At 47.3% G+C, this 23,820-nt stretch overlaps 1 protein-coding gene across 6 annotated transcripts in view; it reads left to right on the forward strand.

Annotated features, from left to right (window-relative positions):
• The window catches only part of Dcakd (dephospho-CoA kinase domain containing), a 28,048-nt gene extending 7,302 nt beyond the window's left edge, over positions 1 to 20,746 (forward strand). The window contains exons 1-5 of one of the 6 annotated variants that reach the window (XM_005328135.5): positions 228 to 381; positions 12,158 to 12,384; positions 12,794 to 12,997; positions 16,319 to 16,406; positions 19,472 to 20,746. In XM_005328135.5, the coding sequence (XP_005328192.1) occupies positions 12,273 to 12,384; positions 12,794 to 12,997; positions 16,319 to 16,406; positions 19,472 to 19,763 (696 nt within the window). In that variant the 5' untranslated portion in view covers positions 228 to 381; positions 12,158 to 12,272 and the 3' untranslated portion in view covers positions 19,764 to 20,746. The other 5 variants (XM_013359884.4, XM_013359882.4, XM_013359883.4 and 2 more) reach the window with 5 other exon arrangements.
• The last annotated feature ends 3,074 nt before the right edge of the window (positions 20,747 to 23,820 follow it).

Raw genomic sequence — 23,820 nt, forward strand, 5'->3', positions numbered from 1 at the left:
AAATGTGGGTTCTGCAATCAAATGACTGAATACCAGTTTCCTCTTATGCAAAACTGTGAGGATTGAGTTAAAGTCTACAGATTGCTTTTAAGGCCTAGCAGGCAGAAAGTGCTTCATTAACTGCCATAGCTACCATGGTTACTATTGCTAAGTTAGGACTTCACAGCCCCCTCACTTATTGGGGCTTGGAGAAGCTCCAGCCGGGCCACGCCCACCCCTCCCCGCCCTGCCTTCCAGTCTCCGGCCCCGCCCCTTCCGATGGCCGGACGTCCGGTTCGCGAGCGCGTTCCCGAGCCCCTCCTGCCCGCTGGGAGCCAGCCAGTAAGCGCTGTGGAGATTGGTGAGCGGCGGCGGCTGCAGCCAGGCCGGGTCTGAGCGCCGGTACGTAGCGCCGCGCGGGCGGGTGGGAGCGTGCCTGGCGACCGCTGCACGAAGCTCCTTTGTTTCTCTCCAGCGATCCCTTACCCGGCTGGGCCCGAGGTCCGGCCTGGGGCGCGCGAGACCACCGCCAGAGGCGCCGGATGGCGCGGAGCAGGGGGCGTAGTGTGCGCGCCTTCTTTTAAAGGTTGGGCGACAATTTATTGAGCATTTACCGTGTAGCTGACACTGGGACAAACAAGCACCCTTATATCCAGAATTCATCGTCTTGACAGCAACCCCGAGAAACAAGGTGTTTTTCTTCTATTTTACAGCCGTGGAAATGGTTCACAGTTAGGAAGGGGTGGAAATTGTGGTTTCAAACCTAGGTTTAGGTCAAAGCTGGTACGCCTTCGAACTATGTGGTCACACCTCCGTTTTATTTTTTAAATTCAGCTTCTGCCACTTAAAGTTGTGCGACCCGCCCTCATTTTGCACATCTGAAAAGTGGGGGTAATAGCTGTCTCATAAAGTGGTTGTAAAATGCTTTGCTGGGTAGCTGTTATTTTGTTAAGTTCTGAACCGTCTAAAAATCGATAATTACTTAACTCTCCTGATTCCTTCTCCTCAGGGAGACTAGAGTGGTTGGTTGCCCATAGTTTAAGTGAAGTCCCCCAGGTCTTCACTCACTGGTGATGAGGGCCTCAGACCACTTGCTCCTTCTCTTGCTTCCCAGAGGCAGCATTAGCATCTCAGGTATTGAATTTGCTTATGAGTTTTCAAAGCTATTTCACTCTTCTTTAGTTTCTGGGAGATTATCACCGGAATGGATTTTCACATTATGTCCCAATTCTAAAGGTGAGGAAATGGAAGCTTTGAATGTTTTTTGTTTTTATTTATTTATTTATTTTCATTCATTGTTCCTTTTTTTTTATTGGTTGTTCACAACATTACAAAGCTCTTGACATATCATATTTCATACATTAGATTGAAGTGGGTTATGAACTCCCAATTTTTACCCCAAATGCAGATTGCAGAATCACATCGGTTACACATCCACATTTTTACATAATGCCCTATTAGTAATTGTTGTATTCTGCTACCTTTCCTATCCCCTACTATCCCCCCTCCCCTCCCCTCCCATCTTCTCTCTCTACCCCATCTACTGTAATTCATTTCTCTCGCTTTGAATGTTTTATTTGGAGTTTTATTTTGTTGCGGGAGGGACTGTGCTGATTTCACCCGAATAAATCAGATTGACTTAGTATGTATGGCAAAATACCAGCATAGGCCTGGGGGAAACAGGTGAAAGGTTAGATCTGGATGATGAATAGAAAATGGACAGAGCCCCTTGGGGTAGTTTTGTCTAGCAAGTCCCGAGATTCCCACCAGATCCTCTCCTGTCTGTTTTGAGCAAGGTTTCAATCTCCTCCTGGGTGAGACATTTAAAAGCCTTGGACCCTCTCTTGGTGCCTAACCTTAAGGAGAAAAGATTAGAGCTGATAGTTGAAGTCAGGCAAGCAATAAGCTTAGCTTTGTTTTGTTACCAACTAGCTGGCACATTTTTTATATTGACAGCTAAAATTTTTCTCTGAAAGTTGCAATAGGCGCAGAGAATATGATTTCCGGTTAATTGTAAATATTGACATTTTAAAATAAAGCTATTAACACTCGTTTAAATTCACAATGGGATTTAAGTACTGTAATAATTTGATCGTGTTGTCCTAATTGTTTGAATAAAAGAACCACTTTTTTTTAACAGCTAAAATTTTATATCCTTTTTTTTTTCCTTCTTGAACATGTATTTCCATTTTGTTTCCTTACAAAAAGTTTTTCTAGTATGAATAGAATTTATGCTTAAAGTCTTTGGTTTATTATTCTTATCTGCAACAACAATGTCTACTTAAAAAAATGTCTCTACTTAAAATTAAGTAGAGACATATTTTTTTTAAATGTCCACAGTGGCGCACATCTGTTATCCCAGCAACTCAGGATGCTGAGGCAGGTGGATTTGTGAGTTCAAAGACTGCCTCAGCAGATTAGTGGTGAGGCACTTGGCAACTCAGTGAGACCCTGTTTCTAAATAAAATTTACAAAGGGCTGGGGATGTAGCTCAGTGGTTAAGTACCCTGGCTCGGTTCAATCCCTGGTAATCTCCCCCACTTCCCCTACCTCCTGCTGCCACCAAAAAAAAAAAAAAACTAAAGCACTTTTAAAAATTGTGTTCTAGTCATGTATTAAACATCTTCTTTTGGATTGAGGTTTCTCCCCCGACCCCAGTTCTGGGAACTGAACCCAGGGTGCCTTGCAGTGAGCAGCATCCCCAGCCATTTATCTATTCAGTTTTTTTTACAGGATCTTGCTAAATTGCCTTGGCTGGCCTTGAACTTGCTGTCTTTCTTCAGCTTCCCAAGTAACTAGAATTATAGGCTTGTGCCACCAGGCCCAGTTTGGTTGAGTTTTTACAATGATAAAATACACAATTGATCAAAATAACAAAATTAGATTTTGTTTTGTTTTGTCAGTTCTGGGGATCAAACCCAGGGCCTTGTGACTACTAGGCAAGCACTCTTCTGCTAAGCCACATCTCTTAACCCAAAATGTTAGTTTTGATAAAACATTTTATTTCATCTAGGCATGGTGGCACATACCTGTAATGGAGGCTGAGGCAGGAGATTTACAGGTTCAACACCAGTTTAGGCAATTTAGCAAGGTCCTGTCTCAAAATTAAAAAGGACTGAGGATGTAGTTTGGTGGTAGAGCATCCCTGGGTTCAGTCCCTAATACCAAAAAGAAAGAAAGAAATCATCATCTCCTAGGGTTTATCATTCTTTAGTGGAACTATATTAAACTTCTTTTAACTTCCATTTCCTCATCTTTAGAATGAGAATTAAAGAAAGAACTAGTTTCATTGGATGGTTGTGCTGATCAGATAGGATCAGGGTGTTCCTGTCACAAAGTACTCAAACAGTGGATGGGGTGACTGCTCTTCACATGCTAGTTCCTGCCTTCTTTTTTTTTTTTTTTTTTTGTAAAGAGAGAGTGAGAGAGGAGAGAGAGAGAGGAGAGAATTTTTTTTTTTAATATTTATTTTTTTAGTTCTCGGCAGACACAACATCTTTGTTGGTATGTGGTGCTGAGGATCGAACCCGGGCCGCACGCATGCCAGGCGAGCGCGGTACCGCTTGAGCCACATCCCCAGCCCCAGAACTCACCTTTCTACACTCTTTGCCTCAGTTTTCTCATCTGTGAACCCAAGATGTTGTAAGCCTAGAAATGTGGAGGTGGGAAGTAATTTTGAAAGGTTTTGTGATTTTTTTTTTCACAGGTTTTCTGGAACAGATATTTTCTTATTTTAAAATAGTTAATGTTAAGGCTGGGGATGTGGCTCAAGCGGTAGCGCACTCGCCTGGCATGCGTGCGGCCCGGGTTCGATCCTCAGCATCACATACAAACAAAGATGTTGTGTCTGCTGAAAAACTAAAAAATAAATATTTTTTTTGTTTGTTTGTTTTTCTTTTTTTTGAGTGGTGGGGATTGAATCCGGGGGTGCTTTACCACTGAGCTACACCCCAGCCCATGTTTATTTGTTTGTTTATTTATTTTATTTTTATGTGGTGCTGAGGATCGAACCCAGTGTCTCACTGCATGTGAGGCAAGTGCTCTACCACTGAGCTACAACCCCATCCCTAAAAAATAAATATTAAAAAAAAATTTCTCTCAAAAAATAGTTAATGTTAGCTGGGCATGGTGGTTCATGCCTGTAATCCAAGAAACTTGGGAGGCTGAGACAGGAGGATTGTAAGTTTGAGGACAGCCTGAGCAATTTAGTGAGACACTGCCTCAAAAATAATTTTTTTTTTTTTTTAAATGGGCTGGGGATGTGGGTCAGAGGTAGAGCACCCCTGGGTTCAATAAAATAGTTAATGTTGACTACTTCCTTATACATGAGCTGGACATTTTGCTGCAAGCTTTATGTATTCATCCAACTCATTTTTTTTTTAATCCACATCCCCAGCCTTTTTATTTATTTATAATTTGAGACAGGGTCTTGCTGAGTTGCTTAACTCCTCACCAAGTTGCTGAGGCTGGCTTTGAACTTGCCGTCCTCCTGCCTCGGCCTCCTGAGTCACTAGGGTTACAGGTGGGTGCCACCACACCCAGCTCTAATAGATTTTTGAGACCCTGTTTTAAGCACCTTAGATATGCAGTCCCCAACTTTTAGAGGGAGAGGCAAACTACAGAGAATAAACACATGGCTATATAATGTGTTGGGTGGTGGTATGTTGATAGGAGCTGTGAAGAAAAATGAAACAGTAGGAAGACCCAAGGGCAAAGCATAGGTGCTATTTTATATATTTGGGGACAGTGTCTTTGATGGAAGACAGTTGGGCAGAGAAAGGTGTTGAGCTGCTCAGTCCTCCTGGGGAAGTATTTCCATGCTGGGGGAACAGCATCTCCGCATACGTGTGCGCGCTCAGCGTGGTCAAGGAGCAGGGAAGGGAATGATCTAGGAGGGGAAATGGTGGAAAATGCTTCAAGGGGCTGGAGGACTTTACAGGACTTGGCTTGTACTTAGGTGAGGGGTTGGGAGCTCTTGGAGGGTTTTGAACAGAGGCCGACCTGAACTGACTGGCATTCTAAAGTGTCCCATTAGCTGCTTTGTTAGGAATATGCTGTTGGGAAGCAACAGTGGCAGTAAGGAAATCACCTGGAACCTGCTGTACTGATCTAGGAGCAAGAAGACGGTCGTATCTGCAACAGGGGGTGTCTGGTTAGGTTGTGAATGCGGGAGGTAGAGCTGGCAGGGGCAGTAGTGAATTAGATGAAGGATGTGAGAGAAAAATGGGAGAATGCCAAGGTTTTTGGTATAAGAAAGAGACCTTTTATTTATTTTTAAAATTTTATTATGAGACAGGGTCTTGTTATGTTGCCCATACTGGCCTCAAACTCTTGGGCTCAATCAGTCTTTCTGCCTCAGCCTTCAAAATAGCTTCAACTTAGGTACATTCTACCACATAGGGCTTGAGGCCTCAGCAAGTGGAGGGAGGTGCCATTTAGGAAAATGAAAGAGACTGCAGTGACTGTGACATGTCACACTCTGAATTGGGAAGATAAAGTGATGTGACCTCTGTCACTTCATTTAATCCTGATAAGACCCCTATGAATAGTGGCGCGTGCACAGGGTACTAGGGATTGAACTCAGGGGCACTCTACCACTGAGCCACATCCCCAGCCCTATTTTGTGTTTTATTTATAGACAGGGCCTCACTGAATTGCTTAGCACCTTGGTTTTGCTGAGGCTTGCTTTAAACTTGCGATCCTCCTGCCTCAGCCTACCAAGCTGCTGGAATTACAGGTGTGTGCCACTGTGCTGGGCTTAAGAGTAGTCAGTTTTAATTCCATTTTTTAGTTATGGAAAGAGAAGCTCAGAATGTGAAGGAAATTGCCCAAGGCTACATAACTAGTTAAGAGACTGTAGAAATCCCAAAGCCCTTGTGCCTGCAAAGCCTCTGAAGAGGCCTTCCCTGTGACTCTTTTTTTATATAAATGGCAACGTAGTAATCTAGCCCAACACCTCTGTACCTACCGAAGACACTCCCTGGAGTGGTGGTTTATGCTTGGTTTTGCTTCAGTAGAGCCAAGATTTGTCCTCCTCTTTTTCTCTTCCCTTGTTGTTGGGCAGGGGAGGGAGAAGAGATTACTGACCCCAGCACCCTCTCTTGCAGTTCCCTCCAGATAATTGGCAGCCTGGAAGAGGTGGTGACTTAATAGGCCTAGCAGACAAGAGAACTTTTCACCAATAATGGAAGATTAAGAGTGGGGAAATGATATAAAAATAGCACTTAATAGTTAACTGGAAAACAATATATTTTTGCAACCACTGGTTCCACAAGAAAATAATTGGGTCCCAAGGCAGGAATGACTCGTTTTCATGAATGATTATATTGATCATTGGAGGAAAATAGATATGTCCCCTTTGGAAAGCAATTCAGAGGAGAAGTGGCTGGCTAGCCAGGCATGCCCAGTGTGAAATCCTGAGAGGCTGTGGAGGAGGAGGAAGCAGGCTGCAGGCTAATGAGCAGCCAGGTCCTGGCCCTGTGCAAGCAGGTTTGCGGCTGTTGATTGGGAGTATGTGAAGCAATAGAACTTTCTTCCCACTTAGGTATTGAGCTCTCCCAAGGGAAGAGAGAAAGTGGCCATTCAAATATCAGTTCCTTGTTCTGTTTAACCCATTGGATGTTTTGTTTTTTTCCAGGAGAGATTTACTAGCAGCAGACAGCATGTTTTAATGCAAAAAGGGAAGGCTGGGAGGCTGATTCCAGCCTCTGCTTTACTACTAACAGAAGTGTTTCCCCTCTCCTTTCTGGACTGATCCAGGCTGGGTTATGGAGTCATTTGTCATTTACTCTATGATTATCAAATATTTCCTCTAGTAACTGGTAGGGAGCATGGATTCAATGCTTAATGTTTGCCAAGTATAATTCTAAGTACTTTACGTATATCAATTCATTTACTCTTCACAGTGACTCAAAAGTAGGTGCCATTAGCTCCATTTTATAGATGAAGAAACTGAGTTGAACTGACTTGATCCATGTCACTCATCTAGTAATCTTGGACACCATACAAGATTCTGGAGACAGTACAAATTAGATATTCTGGTCTCATGAAACATGTTTTATTGAACCCTAAAAATAGTTACTAAGGGGCTGGGAGTATGGTTCAATGGTAGAGCATTTACCTAGCATGGGAAAAAAAGTCATATAAGCAAAAGTACAAATTATGATAGGTATGAAAGAGGGAAAGTAGAGTAATGAGCATTATCAGAAGCCTGATTTGGGGTGGGGGAGTCAGACAAGGCTGCTACTGTGACTTTCTCCCTTGTTGCTTTTAAGTTCTGGCTGAGTGACCTCTCTGGTTCCTCATCCAAAATGAAAATCACCATTGAGTTTTTTGTTTTTTTTTTTAACCCCATAACTATATCTTAAGCCTCTCTTTATTTTTTATTTTGAGACAGGATCTTGCTAAGCTGCTAAGGGCTTCACGAATTTGCTGAGGCTGGCCTTGAACTTGGGATTTTCTTGCCTTAGCCTCTCGGTCACTGGGATTGCATGACCACACTGGACCCTCCGTTGCTGCTGATACCCTTCCCAGTTACCACCACCACATGTTGTAAACTTCATGAGGGCAGGAAATGTGGTTCTATCCAGTTCCAGGGGTCTGATTGGTTGACAGGAAGGGTACAAGGTAAAGAAAGAGGAGTAGCTGGGTACTACTGTGGCACTCACCTCTGATCCCATCTACTCAGGAGCTGAGGCAGGAGGATCACAAGTTTTAGACCAACCTCAGTAAACTTAGGCCCTGACTCATTTAAAAAGGGCTGAGCATATAGCTCAGTAGCAGAATGTTGGCCTAGCTTGTACAAGGCCCTGGGTTCCATCCCTAGTATCACAAAAAAAGATGGTGGTAGGAAGGAAGGAGTCAGCCAGAAAGTGAGTGAGTGGCAGAGGAAATAGAATACTTGGAAGTCCTTGAGCTAGGAAAGAGCCTCCATGTACAGGGATAGAAGGAAGGCCAGTGCAACAAGCATAGGGCATGGATAGTGACTGAGGGGTTCACAGGGCTGGAGAGCTCTGTGGGAGGCCAGAAGAGAAGGAATAATGTAGTGATGGTTTCAAGCAAGGGAGTGACATGATTAGTTGACCCTTTAAACCATTACCCCGGCTTCCATTGGGAATACGCATGAGAGACTATAGGATCATCTGGCCACAAGGCTACTGCAATGGTCTGGGGACAAGATGCTGGGGCTTAGTTGAGCAGGGGCCGTCTATGGTGTTAAAACAGCAGTGGGACTTTTGTCTGGGAGAGCCCACATGCTTTTTTCTCTATAAGAAACACTGCCAGAAGAGGCTCCAAGGGAGATGATTCATCCCAAATGGGAAAAACTGGAAGGCAATTTGGAGAACTTCAATGAGAAGAGCCCACCATTTATGAAGCACTATAGAATCTGACCTTCCTTTCACAGGCTTCTGGACTCACACCAGAATCCACCTCTCCGAAGTTCTTGCCCTTTTTTTTTTTTTTTTCTTTTGTACCCTGTTCCTTTCCACTGATGTGGAGAATGAAGGGAAAGAAAGCTTTGGATGTGGCTGTCCTGGCATCAAAGTCCTGTTTTTTTTTTTCTCAATCCCACCTTAGCTGATGAATCCCTGGCTTAGGTCCAGTTACCAGCTTTCTTGTCTTCAGAACTGGCATTGGCTTTCTAGCCAAGCCAGCTCTGCAAATGGCTTTCAGCGTTTAGGAAGAAGATTCCAGGCTACCATTGGTGATGTCATTCCTTAATTCAATGAGTGAATGTTTATTGACTGCTCCCAGAAGGACAGGAAGAAAGCACTCCTGAACAGCCTCCCTGGGAATCTGACACTGTCACTGACACTGGAAGGCCAGACCTCTTGTTTACAGGTGTGGAGACTGAGTTCAGAGAAGCGAAGGCATCTGGAGTTTGGCCATTTCTCATTTATGGAACACTTACCACCAAGGGCCAGATTGATGAGACAGACTCCCCATAAACCCCCCCTGTGTAACCCCCAGTTACACGGGAGGCGGGGGGGTTATGGCAGTCTTGGAAACTGGGATCTTGCCTGTCAGCTCCAGCCCACCACCTTCCCTTTTAGCCAGCGCTTCCAAGCCTAGTTGATTCAGACCCAGGGAACTGGGGTAGAGCCTGGTTTCTGTACCTTTTTAAAGTTTTGTAGATGATTCAGGTCATAGCCAGGCTTAGGAGTGACTGTGGGGTCCCATTGCCTCTGTGAAAGTGGCAGTGGACTGAGGAAAATGGAATAGAGTCTGAAAAATGAGGGCTTAAATCATGGTCTATAGGAAAAAATCATGAACACAGATTGTCAAAGGTGTCCCCTTATCCATCTGTATCTGGGATAGTTACCAACAGGTTTGAGTGGGATTTGGAAGCAACTTGGAATCTAAGCCTCTGGTTCCCCCTTGCCAAGCTTTGAGGGGATAATGGGTTCTCACTTGCTGTAACTTCCTACCCACAAGATCCACCTGGCAGATCTGGGAGCAGTCACCAGTAGGAAGGCATTCACACATTACGTCCAGGCCGAAGACCTTATTACTGTCTTTGCTCCTCTGTCAGCTCTCTGCTCCTCCCAGCCGTTTTTTTTTTTTTTCTTAAAACTTTTATTATTTTTTAGTTATAGATGGACACAATATCTTTATTTTATTTTTATGTGGTGCTGAGGCTAGAGCCCAGTGCCTCATGCATGCTAGGCAAGTGCTCTACCACTTAGCCACAATCCCAGCCTCCAGCGTTTTTTATTTGTTACTGTCTCTCTCTCCAATTTTCCCCTGGGGTTGGGGGAGGACCTATGTTTTCCTTGGGTTGTGTGAAAGGTCCCCATCACCATTGCTGTGAAGCAGCCAGCAGTTAGTGAAGGAATGAGTCACAGAAGGGCTTTCTAGACAGGAACAGTTGTTATTTGTCCAGCCTCTTCAGGCTAGCAGCCCAGAGTCTCCCTGGGCCTGTACTCCTCTACCCTCCTTGGTCTTTCTTACAGGGCCCAAGCAGCTGCTGATCTGTTTCTGCAGATGGCCATCTCAGGCACCAAGAAGGGAAGCTATTCATTAGAGTCCCCTGAGAGCTTATAGTGTACATCTGTGCCCTGGTCACTGTCTATAGGCCACTTTCCCCCCATTCTGCAGAAGAAAGCAATATGGTAATAAGAAAGCATTTCTCTTTGATTCTGAATTCATTTGTCTACAGATAGATTTACCTTTCTTGTTAGTTTAAAGGTAAATTATTTTTTTAGGGCTAAGATTTAGGAACTCTGAATTCTATCTAGCTGCTGCTAATCGCTGTGGCCTAATAAAATCCCTTGCCTGCTCTTGTCCTCAATCTCCACTGCTGTAAAGAAGAGCTGGGATCTATCCCAAGCCCTGCTACATAACAGGACTGGTTGGGCAGTTCCATTCCCATAGATTGGGATTCCCTAGGTTTCAGAGGAGGTTTAGCCATCTGTGTACTGGTAGGTTGAGGTTGGCTTGGGCAGAAGGTCTTCCAGGCCCCTTCAGCTAAGCCTGGCAAAATTGAGTGACTGGGTGACAGTGGCTTTCCTTTCATGATGAACTATGAGAAATACCCTTGCCCCCTCACTAGACCTGTCCTGTCCTCAAGTCCCACTCCCACCCCTCTAGTCTTATGTAGAGAAGAAATAGACCCTCATTACTTTAGGAGCAGAAGCAAATGGCATTGGATTCTGTATTATAGAGCTTCAGCCAAGTGGCCCAACTTTATTTTATTTTTTTTACTGAACCTAGGCTTTACTCTTCTTTTTGCAACCTGGAGGGAGATCACTGGGGGGTCTAGCCTCAGAGACATAGAGGAAACATGATTTTCAAATGGTTGAATACTTCGGTCTCTAGATGAGGAGGCTGGTGGATATTCTCTCTGCCGTGGCTCTCCTGGCTGAGAACAAAGCTAGGCAGATTTAAACATCCAAGTTGGTTCTCTGCCACCTCAAGTCATTCACCCACACAGCTTACATCTGAGTGGCTGCCTCCCCTGTTGTTTGGCATCCTCAGCAGAGGCAAACTCATTTCAATATAAGCCAAAGCAAAGTCTAATTAGGACAGTAAATCTGCTGTTTAACTAAAAGAGGTCCTACAACAGATTTCAAAGTCCTGGAGAAGTAATTTGATGCTGAGCCTTTGATGTAATTGCTTCTAGCCTGGAAACAAAAGTCAATTCAAGGTAACCTGTTTGCTGCAGAAAATGCAACATGCCTGTTGTGAGACAGTTTGAGGTGCAGGAATGGAGACATCATGAAAACCTTTTTTTCTTTCTGTGCTTGGCTATATAACTTTAACGTTATACCTACTAACCTGCATCAGCATCCTCACTTCCGTTTATTGGACATTTACCACTTATCAGGCCATGAAATACAGATTTTATATGCATTTTCTCTTCAGTGCATAATAGCCCTATGAGGCAGATTCTGGTAATCCCATTTTATGGGTGATAAAACTGAAGTTCACAGAGGCTAGTAACTTCCAGAATTGCACACCATGTAAGCAGAGGAGCTAGATCTGAAGCCATCCGTGCTCCTAAACTTTGTGCTGCCTTGCTGCTGCTTAAACTAAGGAGGCCACAAACCATGATGCTGAGCTCCAGGTTAGGTTCCCTCCACCCACCCCAGCCTCTCCTCCTTTCCTTCATATTCCTTAGCAAGATCTGTACTTCTCCACACATCAGGCTTATGGCCTGTAAGCCATACTTGCCTCTGAGCTCCCATCTGAGCCACTTCTCAGCTGGGGAGGAAAGGACTGTTCATCTCACTCTGATGGTCCTAGTGCTGGTGCTCAAGGTAGGGTGGACAGTGGGAGCTTCTGTGGAGAAGGGCATTTGGGCAAAAGAAGGGCCTAGGCACCTGGACTTCATTTGCTCCTCCATTTGGGTGGCTGCAGGCAGGACTTTTATTCCCCATGAGCCACAGTGTTCCAGACCAGAAAGGATTCAGTGGGATTGAGGGAATCTGAAAATGACTTTGGGGTCATCCTGATTGCTGAGCTCCCACTGTGTTCCTTAGTCTGCCTGCTTTATCAGTGCTTTTTGAAGAACACTAGTGACTTTTCTGCAGGGTTTCCTCCTGAAAGTGGCCCCTGTTCCCCAAGCCCAGGGCTGGACTTTGCTGGCCCAGCTGTCTCCCTTCCCTTCTGCCTCCCCTCCCCTCCCCTCCCCTAGTTCTTGTGGCCCAACACTGACCAGGCTGCCCACCTCTGACAGCAGGTCCTTTTGGCGTTGGTTTGGTGAATCGCTGATCGGCCCAGCTTGCCCTACGCTCCAGTGATTCCCTGGCTCCTGGCTTCTAGTCTGTCTGAGCTCCCTCTTTCCTGGGAAGATGTTCCTGGTGGGCCTGACGGGGGGCATTGCCTCAGGCAAGAGTTCTGTGATCCAGGTGTTCCAGCAGCTGGGCTGTGCAGTGATTGATGTGGATGTCATTGCTCGGCATGGTGAGTTGGAGTGGGTGGGTTGGGGGATCATGCATAGCAGCTCCTCTGTGCTTCCTTTTCTGTCAGTCTCCCCTTTTGTCAGTCCCTTAGAGGCCTCAGAGGTGAGGGAGGCTTTCCCGTCGCTGTGGCCTGGTTTCCTGTCTCTGCCCCTGCTGGTGCTTGTGCTTCTTCTGTTTACTCTTCTTTCCCTTAGAAGTCTCCCTTTCCTCCACCTGGTTCCTTCACCAGCATGAAGGATTCTGTGCACTGTGCTGTTAGCTTCAATTGCTTTTCTCTTCCTTATTTTGTTTTTGCTTCAACTAAAAGAAATACCCTTGGGTTCCCTCATTATTTTTCCTCTGGTCACTTGGGGTCCTCTGACTTGTTGGAGGTTCCGTAGAGTTGACTCAGTCTCCTCTTTATGCTGTAGTCGTCCAGCCAGGATATCCTGCACACCGGCGCATTGTGGAGGCCTTTGGCACTGAGGTCTTACTAGAGAATGGCGATATCAATCGCAAGGTCCTGGGGGACCTGATCTTCAACCAACCTGACCGGCGACATTTACTCAATACCATCACCCATCCTGAGATCCGTAAGGAAATGATGAAGGAGACTTTCAAGTACTTCCTTCGTGGTGAGAGCCTGGGCCTGAGGTGGGAAGGGGGAGCTGGTTAGCTAGGTCAATGAGTTCACATTGCTTATTGGCAATCCCCCTCCATGCAGAGACCTGTGCCAGCCCCAGAGGAAAGAAGCACATTTCCCTCAACTCTTAAGGAAGTTGACAGTTTAATGAGAAGAGACACATGAGGCTTTTGAGCCATGATTCCCAGGAAGTAAGTTGATTTTTCTAGTAGGGACAGAAATAATGATAGTTGACGAGTATTGGAGTCACAGACCTGAAGTCAAGTTCTGACCCTGACTGTTTGTAGCTGTGTGACTTTGTCAAGTGGTCCAGTTCCTCAGCCTGTTTCCTCATCTGCACAGTGCAGATCATGCCAGCCTTGAAAACACTGGAAGATTGAATGTCCCTGTTAGTGATGTCATTACACAGTATAAACTGTAGTCAGAGTCAGTTTTGGTGATGGTGCTGGCTACTTGGGAAAATGTATAGACTGGAAATAGGAAGACCCAAGATGACCTGGGTGAGGGCCGGAGGGGTTCCAAATAAAGGATCATCCTCTGGGAATAGGACCTCTCAGAGTTAGGCTAGCAGGTGCAGGGACAGCCAGGAATGTGCCACAACTGAAAGGAAGAGAGAATTTGAAAAGGAGGGGTCTGTGGTCAGTTGATAAGAACCTGCCAAGGCTTGTACCCTGGTTCAAGCCCTGTTTTTCTGGATAGTGTTGGGCATCCTGACTCTTACTGTCCAGGTTGGAGTCCAGGACAGGTACGAGGATAGAAAGACTGGCCTGGGGCCCTGGAGCATTTTGTACCAGCCTTTGGAATATATGACCCCTAGCCTGGACCTGGCTGCCTGCCTCCTGTCAGTGATGATGAGACTACTTCCGAGGGAGTACAGGGAAGGCTTTTAGACTGTCACCTCAAGTTCTTAGGTATGAGTGGGAGACTTCCCCCTCCCCCAGTCCCCGTTGACTAGTACCTCCCTCCAGAGAAAGAGGGGAGACAGATATGCATGCTACCACCCTGCCACTCCCTGCAGTCCAGGGATTGACCTGTCTCTGGGCATCCGCCCTGCGAGATCACCTCACGCTATCCATCCCAGTAGCCCCTTGCCACAGGCCTCCTCCTTTCCTCCTCACTCAAGAAAAGTCTCTGGATTCTGTCTTCTGTGTCTGTGTTGTCCCCTCCTAGCCCTACCCAAGAGCAAGCCTTCTGCCTTTCATTCCTGCCCTTTGTATTTGCTCCCAGGCCAGTTACAAGTACATCTGCAGGGCTGTGAGGCGCGAGTGGCTCTCCCCTTCCAAAATTAAGCATCGGATAATGTCACCCGCTCCAGAGCTCTCCCACTGTGTCATCCACCCAGCCTCCCCGCCTCCCCGCCTCCCCAACCACCACCACTTTAATAAAAGCCAGAAAGCTCTTTTCAGCTCGATAAGGTGAAAAATGGGGACGACAGCTGTGGCTTCCACAGTCCCAGTTTTTCCCTGATGAGTAGAACAAATACAACTGTCAGAGTTGGTATAATCAAACGTCAGATAAGATCACCAGCTGTTGGGGAGGTCTCTATGTAGGCAGACGGATGTCTTAATAGAGTCAGGATAGTTTGCAGGGCTTATCAAGCAGGAGGGATGTGACAGCTGAATAGCCCTTTGCTGGTGAACCAAAGAGCTGGCCACCACCTCCCGAGAGGGACTCAGGAGAAAGGATAGTGTGGGGAGAAGAAGCAGTGGGAGCAGAGCAGGAAAAGGAGATAAGCGGCCCAGAGAGGATCTGGTCTTTTCTCCTGCTCTGAGCTGGGAAGAGTGAGTTGGCGGGCAGGGTGGGGAATCTGCACTGCTTTCCTCCCTCCTCTGAGGAACAATAGCAATAATACCCATCATGTATGGGGTACTTAGTGAGGGGCGAGGTGGTTTACATGCATTCAAAATTCTTTTTTAATCTTTACCATCATCCTGAAAAGCAGGTATTTCTTTCAATGATTACACAGATGAGGTTTGTCTTAACAGAGTCACATGATGTGGGGGACTACAAACCAGGGTGTGTCAGCAGAGCCCTTGCTCCAACCTCTGTCTTAACTTCAGGCTTCTCTTTTTTTTTTTTTTTTTTTTAAGAGAGAGTGAGAGAGGAGAGAGAGAGAGAATTTTTAATATTTATTTTTTAGTTCTTGGCGGACACAACATCTTTGTTGGTGTGTGGTGCTGAGGATCGAACCCAGGCCGCATGCATGCCAGGCGAGCGCGCTACCACTTGAGCCACATCCCCAGCCCTCAGGCTTCTCTTATGCTTCTTGGGCAGCAGGTCTTGGGAACCCAACAGCACTCCCTGCATCATATTGAGGGCTCATTTCCCACAACAGTCCTAAAATTGGTTTGATGGTGTCCGGTTCTGTGAAACACCATCTTGGCTAGGAGTCTCTGTCCCTTATCCTGACTGCTCCCCACCCCTCCCACTTCTGTACACCCACACAAGGATGACTGGTATAAAGAAATAAGCATGTCATCAATTTTTCTGGGCAGATATCACTCATAGTAGGTGAGGGAGCACCCTGACTGGCTTTGGCTTGTGATGGGAAAGCCAACAGCGCCTTTTCTCCATTGAATGATTGGGTGCCATTAGTCATCACCATGCCCACTGCCTCTGACCTCTTTCCTTTTGGGCTGTTGCTGCCACCCCTCTGTGGGTCTTTCATAGAGTTAGCCACAAGACCCTTAGCAGCAGAGGGCCAGGCCTAGACCTGGATCCTGGAGAAGAACCTAACCTTTGGGGTTTTTTGGTTTGTTTTTGTTTGTGGGTTGTTGGTTTTTTTGTTTGTTTGTTTTGTTTTGAGCAAAGGTAAGATGAAGTAAGGCAGAAAGAGCTCAGATGCTCCTGGAAACTCTCCCCAGCCTCCTGCAACTCTGGCTGTGTCCTGTCCCTACTCAAAAATAGCACCTCTTAGGGTTCAAGATCAAGGTGAACTAAACCCTCTGTGCTTATGCTGACCACCTGCAGCCCCCCTCTGCTCTGCTTAAAGCTTCCATTTTGGCCACACAGGAGCTCTGTATGTGACTCCCCACCTCTTCCTTCTCATTTCAAGTATCAGCAATCATCCCTACTTTCCAAGGCCAGAACAAATGCCAGCCCTTCTTCAAGGTCTTCCCTTATCAAGCAGCTAGAAATGATTTTTTGTAGCAGTCTGCTCTGCATGGCATTGAACTGGCTGCTGTTCAGAGTATGTCTGCCTTGGAAGGCCTCCTCTCCGCCAGGGTGCTGTAGATAGTGGGGCCAGTCATGTAAGCAGTCCTCTGTGAGTGCTTGCAGAATTGAACTTGTAGGCTTTCCCACCTCTCCCCAGGATACCGCTATGTGATTCTGGATATCCCTCTGCTGTTTGAGACCAAGAAGCTGCTCAAGTACATGAAGCACACAGTGGTAGTGTACTGGTGAGTATGTGATATGATGTTACCTGGCCCGGCCTGACAGGTGGGAAAGGAAGGCCCCTGGGTTAAGGTGTGTATTTGGGAAATAGCCCACATCACTTTTTCTTCTCCCTCTGGGGATAGCCAGGACACACGAAGGGTTCGGGCAGCAGTGCTCTGAGCCTATAGAAACCAACTTCTGTGAATGACCCAGATATATCTGGGGCAGGTATGGGAAGTGATAGGCCCCCAAACCCTAGTGCTTGGGAAGGACTCCCCCTGCTGGCCATTGGAGGCACTTCAGCCCAGATGGTAGGCCTTGCCCTTGGCTACCACTGACTCCCTTCTTCCTCGTGGAGCACCTCTCAAGTTTCCAAACCACATTTGCCCCTTCATTCACTTTACCTTTCAGCATGAGATGGTCAGGACAAGGGTGTATATTTTTTAATTATTAGAAGAGAAATTAAAGGAAACAGTTACAAAACTTTTCGAGGGGCTGCTCATTGGTGACACTATGAACAGAAAACTGGAGAGAGCTGTCAGAGCCCAGCTGAATAAGGAGCTTTGTTTTCAGAATCTTCCAGGACAAGAAGCAAACCAGAATCCAGGTTTGGCAAACAGAAGAATCAAACTGTCAGGGAGAATGAGTCACACAGTCCCTGAGGGGTAAGAGAGTAGAGAGGCTGTGGGGTGTCTCTGCTTCCCAGAAACTTTTTGAATGCCACCCATAAATATAGCAGCACATAGGTGAGCACTTGGCTCTGCAAGTATTTTGGGCACAGGTGGCTCCCAAGAGATCAATGTGTGGGAGGCTGCTTGCACACTGGAGGTGGGGCCTGAAATGCTCAGTGCCCTGGGAACCACCCTGCCCTCTCTGGCACCTCTCCTGTGGCTGTCACTTAAAGCTCAGTCTGAATTCCTTGAGCCAGGTGGGGGACTCAGGCATCCTCTGAGCTCTCCCAGTGGGTTAGGCCTCTGCATGTAAATCTGGAATCTGTCTTTGTTCTTTGTTTCCTGTTTGTGAAAGACTCAACTGAGGCAAGGTGGGCCCCATGAAGTCCTGGGATTTTCTTTGCCTTAATAATGCAATTGGAACTTTATACCTGGGGGTAAAATACACACACACACACACACACACACACACACACACACACACACACTTAGATCTTAGTGTAGGTGAGAAAATGAAAAATAGGAGTCAGTTGTTTCTGCAGCCTCCAGATGACTCCATATCTGCCCTTGCCACCTTCTCTCAAAGACAAGCATCTTTGAGGTTGGCCTGTTTGCTAAGAGCAATGATAAATAGTTGCAACTTCTGGTGGATGAGTAGGATTATGTTGATTCTGCCTGCTCTCTAGGGGAACTTTTCAGCCCCACTTGCAGGTAGATTCCTGGTAGTCTCATGTCCCACCTATAGCACATGAGGGTGTACAGCTCTCAAGAGAAGCCAAAGAGACAAGTGATTATTTGCTTTTCACCAGATTGATCTATGCTTTACTTGGTGAACTATGTCTGGATAAATTTGAAATAATGTGGGAGATTTCCAGAGTGCTTATACTCTAATATGATTATTCATGTATTTGAGGAATTTGACAATTTATGGAATAAGTGTTTGGGTAAGAATACCAAAGTCATAAATACCTAAGCCTTAAACTAACTATAATGGTCCTATTTATCAGCCCCAGGAAGGGCTGTGAGAGGGTAATGCCTTCACATCTGGGAGGGGGTCCTTTGGGCTGGGCCATACCTTCTGAAGGATTTCCACTCAGCTTCAAGCCACCTTCATTCTCACTTGGATCCCCAGTCACAGACATGTGCATTCCTGACTAAGGGTGAATATAGTCCTGTTCTTAGCCAGACAGGAAGCAGCTCCAAGACCTCAGCAGTACACTGTACTCCCATGAGGAAGGAAGTTCATTTTCAGGGAGGGTGACCTTGTTCTTAGGGTCTCAGAGAAGGGACTAAACTGGAGTGATGAGATCCCATTTCATTTCATAGCTGGGAAAATTCATGCCTGTTACAATCTGAGAAACGATGGTCACAAACAGGTACTGCAGCCTCTTCCCCTCTTGTTCTCATTGTGGGGCTGAGGTAACTTATAGAGCTGAGGTGTTCCAGGGGACACTGACCACAACCAGACAAGCGGCATGGATCCTGTTTAGCAGAAGACAGGAGAGGGAGTTTACTGAGAAAGGACCTGATGACCATATCAGGGTGGGTAAGAGGAATTCTTTGGCCAAGCCCACTGGCACATGTCTGTGATCTCAGTGACTTGGGAGGCTGAGTCAGGAGGATCACAAGTTCAGGGCCAGTATGGGCAACTTAGCAAAAGCCCATCTCAAAATAAAAACCAAAAGGCTGGGGGTGTAGCTCACTGTTAGAGCACTCCTGGGTTCAGTCCCTTTAGAATTTTTCTTGGAATTGAGAACAGTATTGGTTAGCTTGATCCACAGTGATTGGTCCTATTCTAAGTCTGAGAGGGCTCAAGTTTTGAGCCCTCTTTACTCTTTGAAGGGACTCACCTGTCCTTCATCAGTGGCATCAAGCATAGCAGCTACCATCTCAGCACAGTCTTTGCTTTAAATGCACAGGCATAGGGGTGTGGAGGCAAGGAAAGGAGTCTTTTTCAGTGTCCCAGGAAGCTAGTTTTGATAATGCAGACCTGGGTCCCCAGGGGACCTGCCAGAAGTGTTCAGCTTGTGAGCACAGGCATTTCAGCAAAGGTCATCCATCCAGAGATCCAGGATATAGCTGATCCCAGGTGATTAAATTCTCCTATCTTACATCTGGGGACTCTAAGGCCTAGTGGCAAAGCAGAGAGACCCCAGATGGCAGAAAACAGCTGCCCCTCCTTTTTGATATTAAGGGGCTTAGGTGGCCCACAAAGTTATATGGCCCTTACCAAGAGTGGGGTGAGGGGGAAGAAGCTAATGAGCTTCCGGGCCTCTCTCCCTGGTTATGGGACCCTTAGTATCCCAGAGCAGCATAGGATTCAAGGAAAGATCCCATCCCCAGACCCCTGCCCACCCTTATACCTTGCTGGCAAGAGGGAGGCTGGGGCCTATAGTGCCCTTTTGCCCTGTCCTTAGTGATCGAGACACACAACTGGCACGGCTGATGAAGAGGAACAACCTGAACCGGGAGGATGCAGAGGCCCGCATCAAGGCCCAGCTGCCCCTGAAGGACAAGGCCCGCATGGCTGACCACGTTCTAGACAACTCGGGCGAGTGGAGCATCACCAAACGCCAGGTCATCCTCTTGCATGCTCAACTGGAGCGCTCCCTGGAGTACCTGCCACTAAGGCTCGGGGTCCTCACAGGTCTGGCTGGAATTGCCAGCCTCCTCTACCTGTTTACCCGCTACCTTCTACCTTCCCCCTAGGTGGGCAAACCAAAGCAGGAAGCCCCAGACCTTTGTCTCCTTGGAGACCAAAGCTAGGTACCACCTTCTGTCTTCCTCCAGCTTCTTCAACATACACACATGCACCACACATACACAACACACACACACATACAGATACACACACACACAGACACACTATGAATCTTGGCTGGACCACTGCTCTGGGCCAACCTTTCTTTATAGTGTATTCTTTCTGAGGCTGAGAAGTAATCTATTGTCAATAGGTACACCTTCCCAACCTCCCCAGTGCCCCTCCCTCCCCTGGCAGCACCTATAGAACACTACAGAACAATGTCTGTGATGGCAAAAAGCATCAGTTACATTGGTATGGACTCCTGTGGGCAGGAGTGGGAGCAGTGTTTTGTGGCCCTCACCAGTGTTTACAGCTGGGAGGCCAAGGAATCCCTGAGCTTGAACCTTCTCTGAACACCTGCCCCATCAAAGCCAATACTTGGTTGAGACCATGGGGATGCCTTCAGCCTTCCATCTTCAAACAGGGTTCTCCCCTAGGTTAAAGTGAGGCTTCACTCATGGGTAATGAGTAACTAGGCAGAAGCAGAAGTTCTGGGAGACTCCGCTTAGTAGGTTCTTCCAGTGTTCATCATCCCTTGCTCACTGCCTCCTACCACTAAGCCTCCTAGCCCTGAACCCTTGGTACTCCACAGCCACCACGCTGTTTCTCACCTCTGTGCCTTTCTCCAGGTGCTGCCTGGCCTGGAATATTTTTTTCCCCACTACAGCTGGCTAACAGCTCAGACACCAAGCCCCAGGCTGGGTTAGGTGCTCTGGGATACCACCCTCTTGTGTTTTTCCTTAATCATTGGCATAGTAATCAACCAAAAGTTGGTTGGTTTCTTCTAGACTGTACGCCTCTTGTGGGCAGGGTCCGTCTCCTTCATACCTGTTTTCCTAGTGCAGAGCTGGCTCGCCAATGGTGCTCAATAAAGTATGTTGATTTGAAATACCTTGAACTAACTAAGGTGTCCAAATCTGGTGGATACCATTTGGGGTTCCACTTGGCTTCTTCCCACATGGAAACCTGGGTGCTGGGAGGACTTATGCCAAGCCCACTGTACCTTTGTGAAAGGTGGGTTGGGGTGCTTGGGCAGCATTACACACACTCATAGCCACCACCTCAACTGATCTGTAATCCCAGTGATTTTAGGAGGCTGAGGCAGAGAATTGCAAGTTTGAGACCAGTGTAGGCAACTTAACGAGACCCTGCCTCAAAATAAAATGGTAAAGCACTTGCCTACCATGTGTGAGGCCCTGGGTTCAATCCCCAGCGTTGCCAAAATTAAAAAACAAGACACTAGCCTTCACTACCAGCACCCACAGATCTGCTGATATGTGCGAATCCAGCACTAGCAGCCTCTTAAGGCCAGAAATAAGTGACTAATGTGGTACAGTTGTGGCCATAGTTGATGCCTCTTTCCTAGAGCTGCTCAGACCTCAGAGACCAGCTCATTAACTCACTGCAAATTCCCAAGGAGCAAAGAACGACTGGGCTTGGAAGTGGCAAAACCTGCTGCTTCCCCAGTTTGATAGGGCCTGGCAGGACCTGGGGGTGGGGAGGGGGGATATGGACTTTCATGATGCTGTTAGCCCAGTAATTAAGAAAATGATTTGATGGCTGGGTGTGGTGGTACACGTACTTGTAATCCCAGCAACAGGAGGCTGAAACAGGAGGATCTCGAGTTCAAAGCCAGCCTCAGCAACTTGGCAAGACTGCTCCAAAAGTGGCAAGGGATGTGGCCCAGTGGTTACATGCTCCTGGGTTCAATCCCTGGTACCAAAAAGAAGAAAATGACTTAATTGACGTAATGGATGTCTGTAAACACTACTGCATGTGTCTAGTCTGTAGCTGACATTCATTTGTATTTACTCCAGGCCTTCTGGTTGAGGGGTTCAACTTGGGGTGACCAGCCAGACTCCATACTCTGCCCCCTTCTTAGGAGGATAAGGAGACCTGGGGATTTTTTTTTAATATTTATTTTTTTAGTTGTAGGTTGGACATGATACTTTTATTTTAATTATTTATAATTGGAACCCAGGGCCTTGCACATACTAGGCAAGTGCTTTACTGCTGAGCCACAACCCCAGGCACCAGAGGTCCAGAGCTTGGGTTGAAGTAACCAACAAGAGTAACACGAAGCTTCTCAAAATCCCCCACCTGGGATTTTGACCCAGCTCTCTACTTGCTATTTGACCTCCTGCCTTAGATTTATAAAGGCAGGCTTTTATATGACATAACAAAAGGTTGACAGTGAAAAACCTTTGGTTACTGTAAAATTCCAAATAATTCACTTCCCTGGCCCAGCCTGCGGAGTTTGATGTAGAACTCAGAGGTGGGGCAGGCTGGAAGGTGTGGAGAAGCTGTAAATGCTGGCCCTGGTCGTACCTCTGCTCTGCTTCTCCTTACTCCTTGTCTGTCTCCCTGTCCCAGGCTGGTGGAAGGCAGCCTTAGAAGTCAGACTTCAGCTAGAGGCCACTTGTGCAAACAGCCAAAGCCCAGCCCCGCGCCGAAGGGAGCGGCCTCCCCTGCGGCCGGCAGGTGGCAGCACACTCCGGGATTGGAACCCAGCCCAGGCGGCGCGCGCTCGCGGAGCGCATCCTAACTTTCCCTCGGGATGGTGGCGGGCACCACGCTGCGCGTGGACGCCGAGGCGCGGGAGAATTGCCTGCTCCTGAGCGCCGAGGCTACGGTCTCCGATACCCTGCGTGCTCTCCTGATGTGTCGGGGACGAAGGGACGTGGCTCTATCCCCTACCCGCAGCTATGTGCCCGGGGCCTTTTTCCCATTCCCCAGCTTCACTCAACACCCGGGCGGAGCAACAAGGACGCCTGCAAGGACTGCAGGCTCACCCGCCCCTTGGACCGATGAAGGGCAGGGCAGCACGGGCAGGCCCTTAAAACCATTCTTGTCCGCAGGCCGGGCTGGCCCAAGAGAAATTTGTAGTTTTACAGTTTTCAAAGCACCTTCACGCGGTTATCTCAAGTCTGAAGTCTGCAAGGGAGTGAGGGAGGCAGGGCCAGGATTTTACAGAGGTCCCAAGCTTGGGTTGAAGTAACCCACGAGAGTAACGCGAAGCTGCTCAACTCCAGCATGGTGCCCCTCCCGCTACTTTCACTGCCCGGGTCAATTACACCTTGGTAGTGGCGATTTTTGTTCTTTGGCATGGGGGATTGAACACAGGGCCTCACCCGCGCTGAGCAAGCACTCTAACACTGAGTTACACTCTCAGCCCTTTAAAAAAAATTATTTTTTTGCGTGATACTGGTGATTGAAACCAGGAGAACTCAACCACTGAACTACTTCCCCCAGCTCTTTATTTATGTATTATTTTGAGACAGGGGCTTGCTAAATTGTGCGGGCTGGCCTCCAACTTGCTATCCTCCAGCCCATCCTCCCAAGTTGGTGGGATTAGACCTGTGCCACTGCACTGATTCCTTGGTCTTTAGTAGTTATTGACGATCTTTCTTCAGCTCTGTTCTGTTTCCTTAGGGGGATGGGAGGGGCAAGGAAAGATTTGGGACTCTCCATGATCAGCTTTCATGATTAGAAATGGGATGGGAGAGGAATCGTGTCTGCTGAGCACCCCTTGTCCTCACAAAAGCATTTGAGGTCACTGAAAAAGAGTCTCGGGGCAGGAGAGGGAATAGGGTGGCAGTGATAACCCCAGGCCATGGGGGCACATGGGAGCCGGCAGAGGAGACCCCTGGAAATGTCTGGAGAGGGTTAGAAGTGGAAGAGGTGATGTGGTGCCATGGGTTGCTTTCCTGCTTGTTCCAGGAAAGAGGAGTCATGGCTGGTTGTGACTCCTCTGTCTTCCCAGTAGAGCTGAGGCTGCACCCAGCTGGGTCCCAAAGCTGCTTCTCTTTGCCCCCACCTTCCCTCCCCTCCCCATCGCTCAGATTCCAATACAATTTCCAGCTAACCAGCATGTCGATAGAACAAGTCGGGCGGCCGGATTGCTGGCCAATTACAGGAAATCATTCTGCTCCACAGCTCAGCGCTTCGGGAGAGGGAGGGAGG

Source organism: Ictidomys tridecemlineatus, chromosome 3 (genome assembly GCF_052094955.1).
Source record: "Ictidomys tridecemlineatus isolate mIctTri1 chromosome 3, mIctTri1.hap1, whole genome shotgun sequence".
Lineage (NCBI taxonomy): Eukaryota > Metazoa > Chordata > Mammalia > Rodentia > Sciuridae > Ictidomys > Ictidomys tridecemlineatus.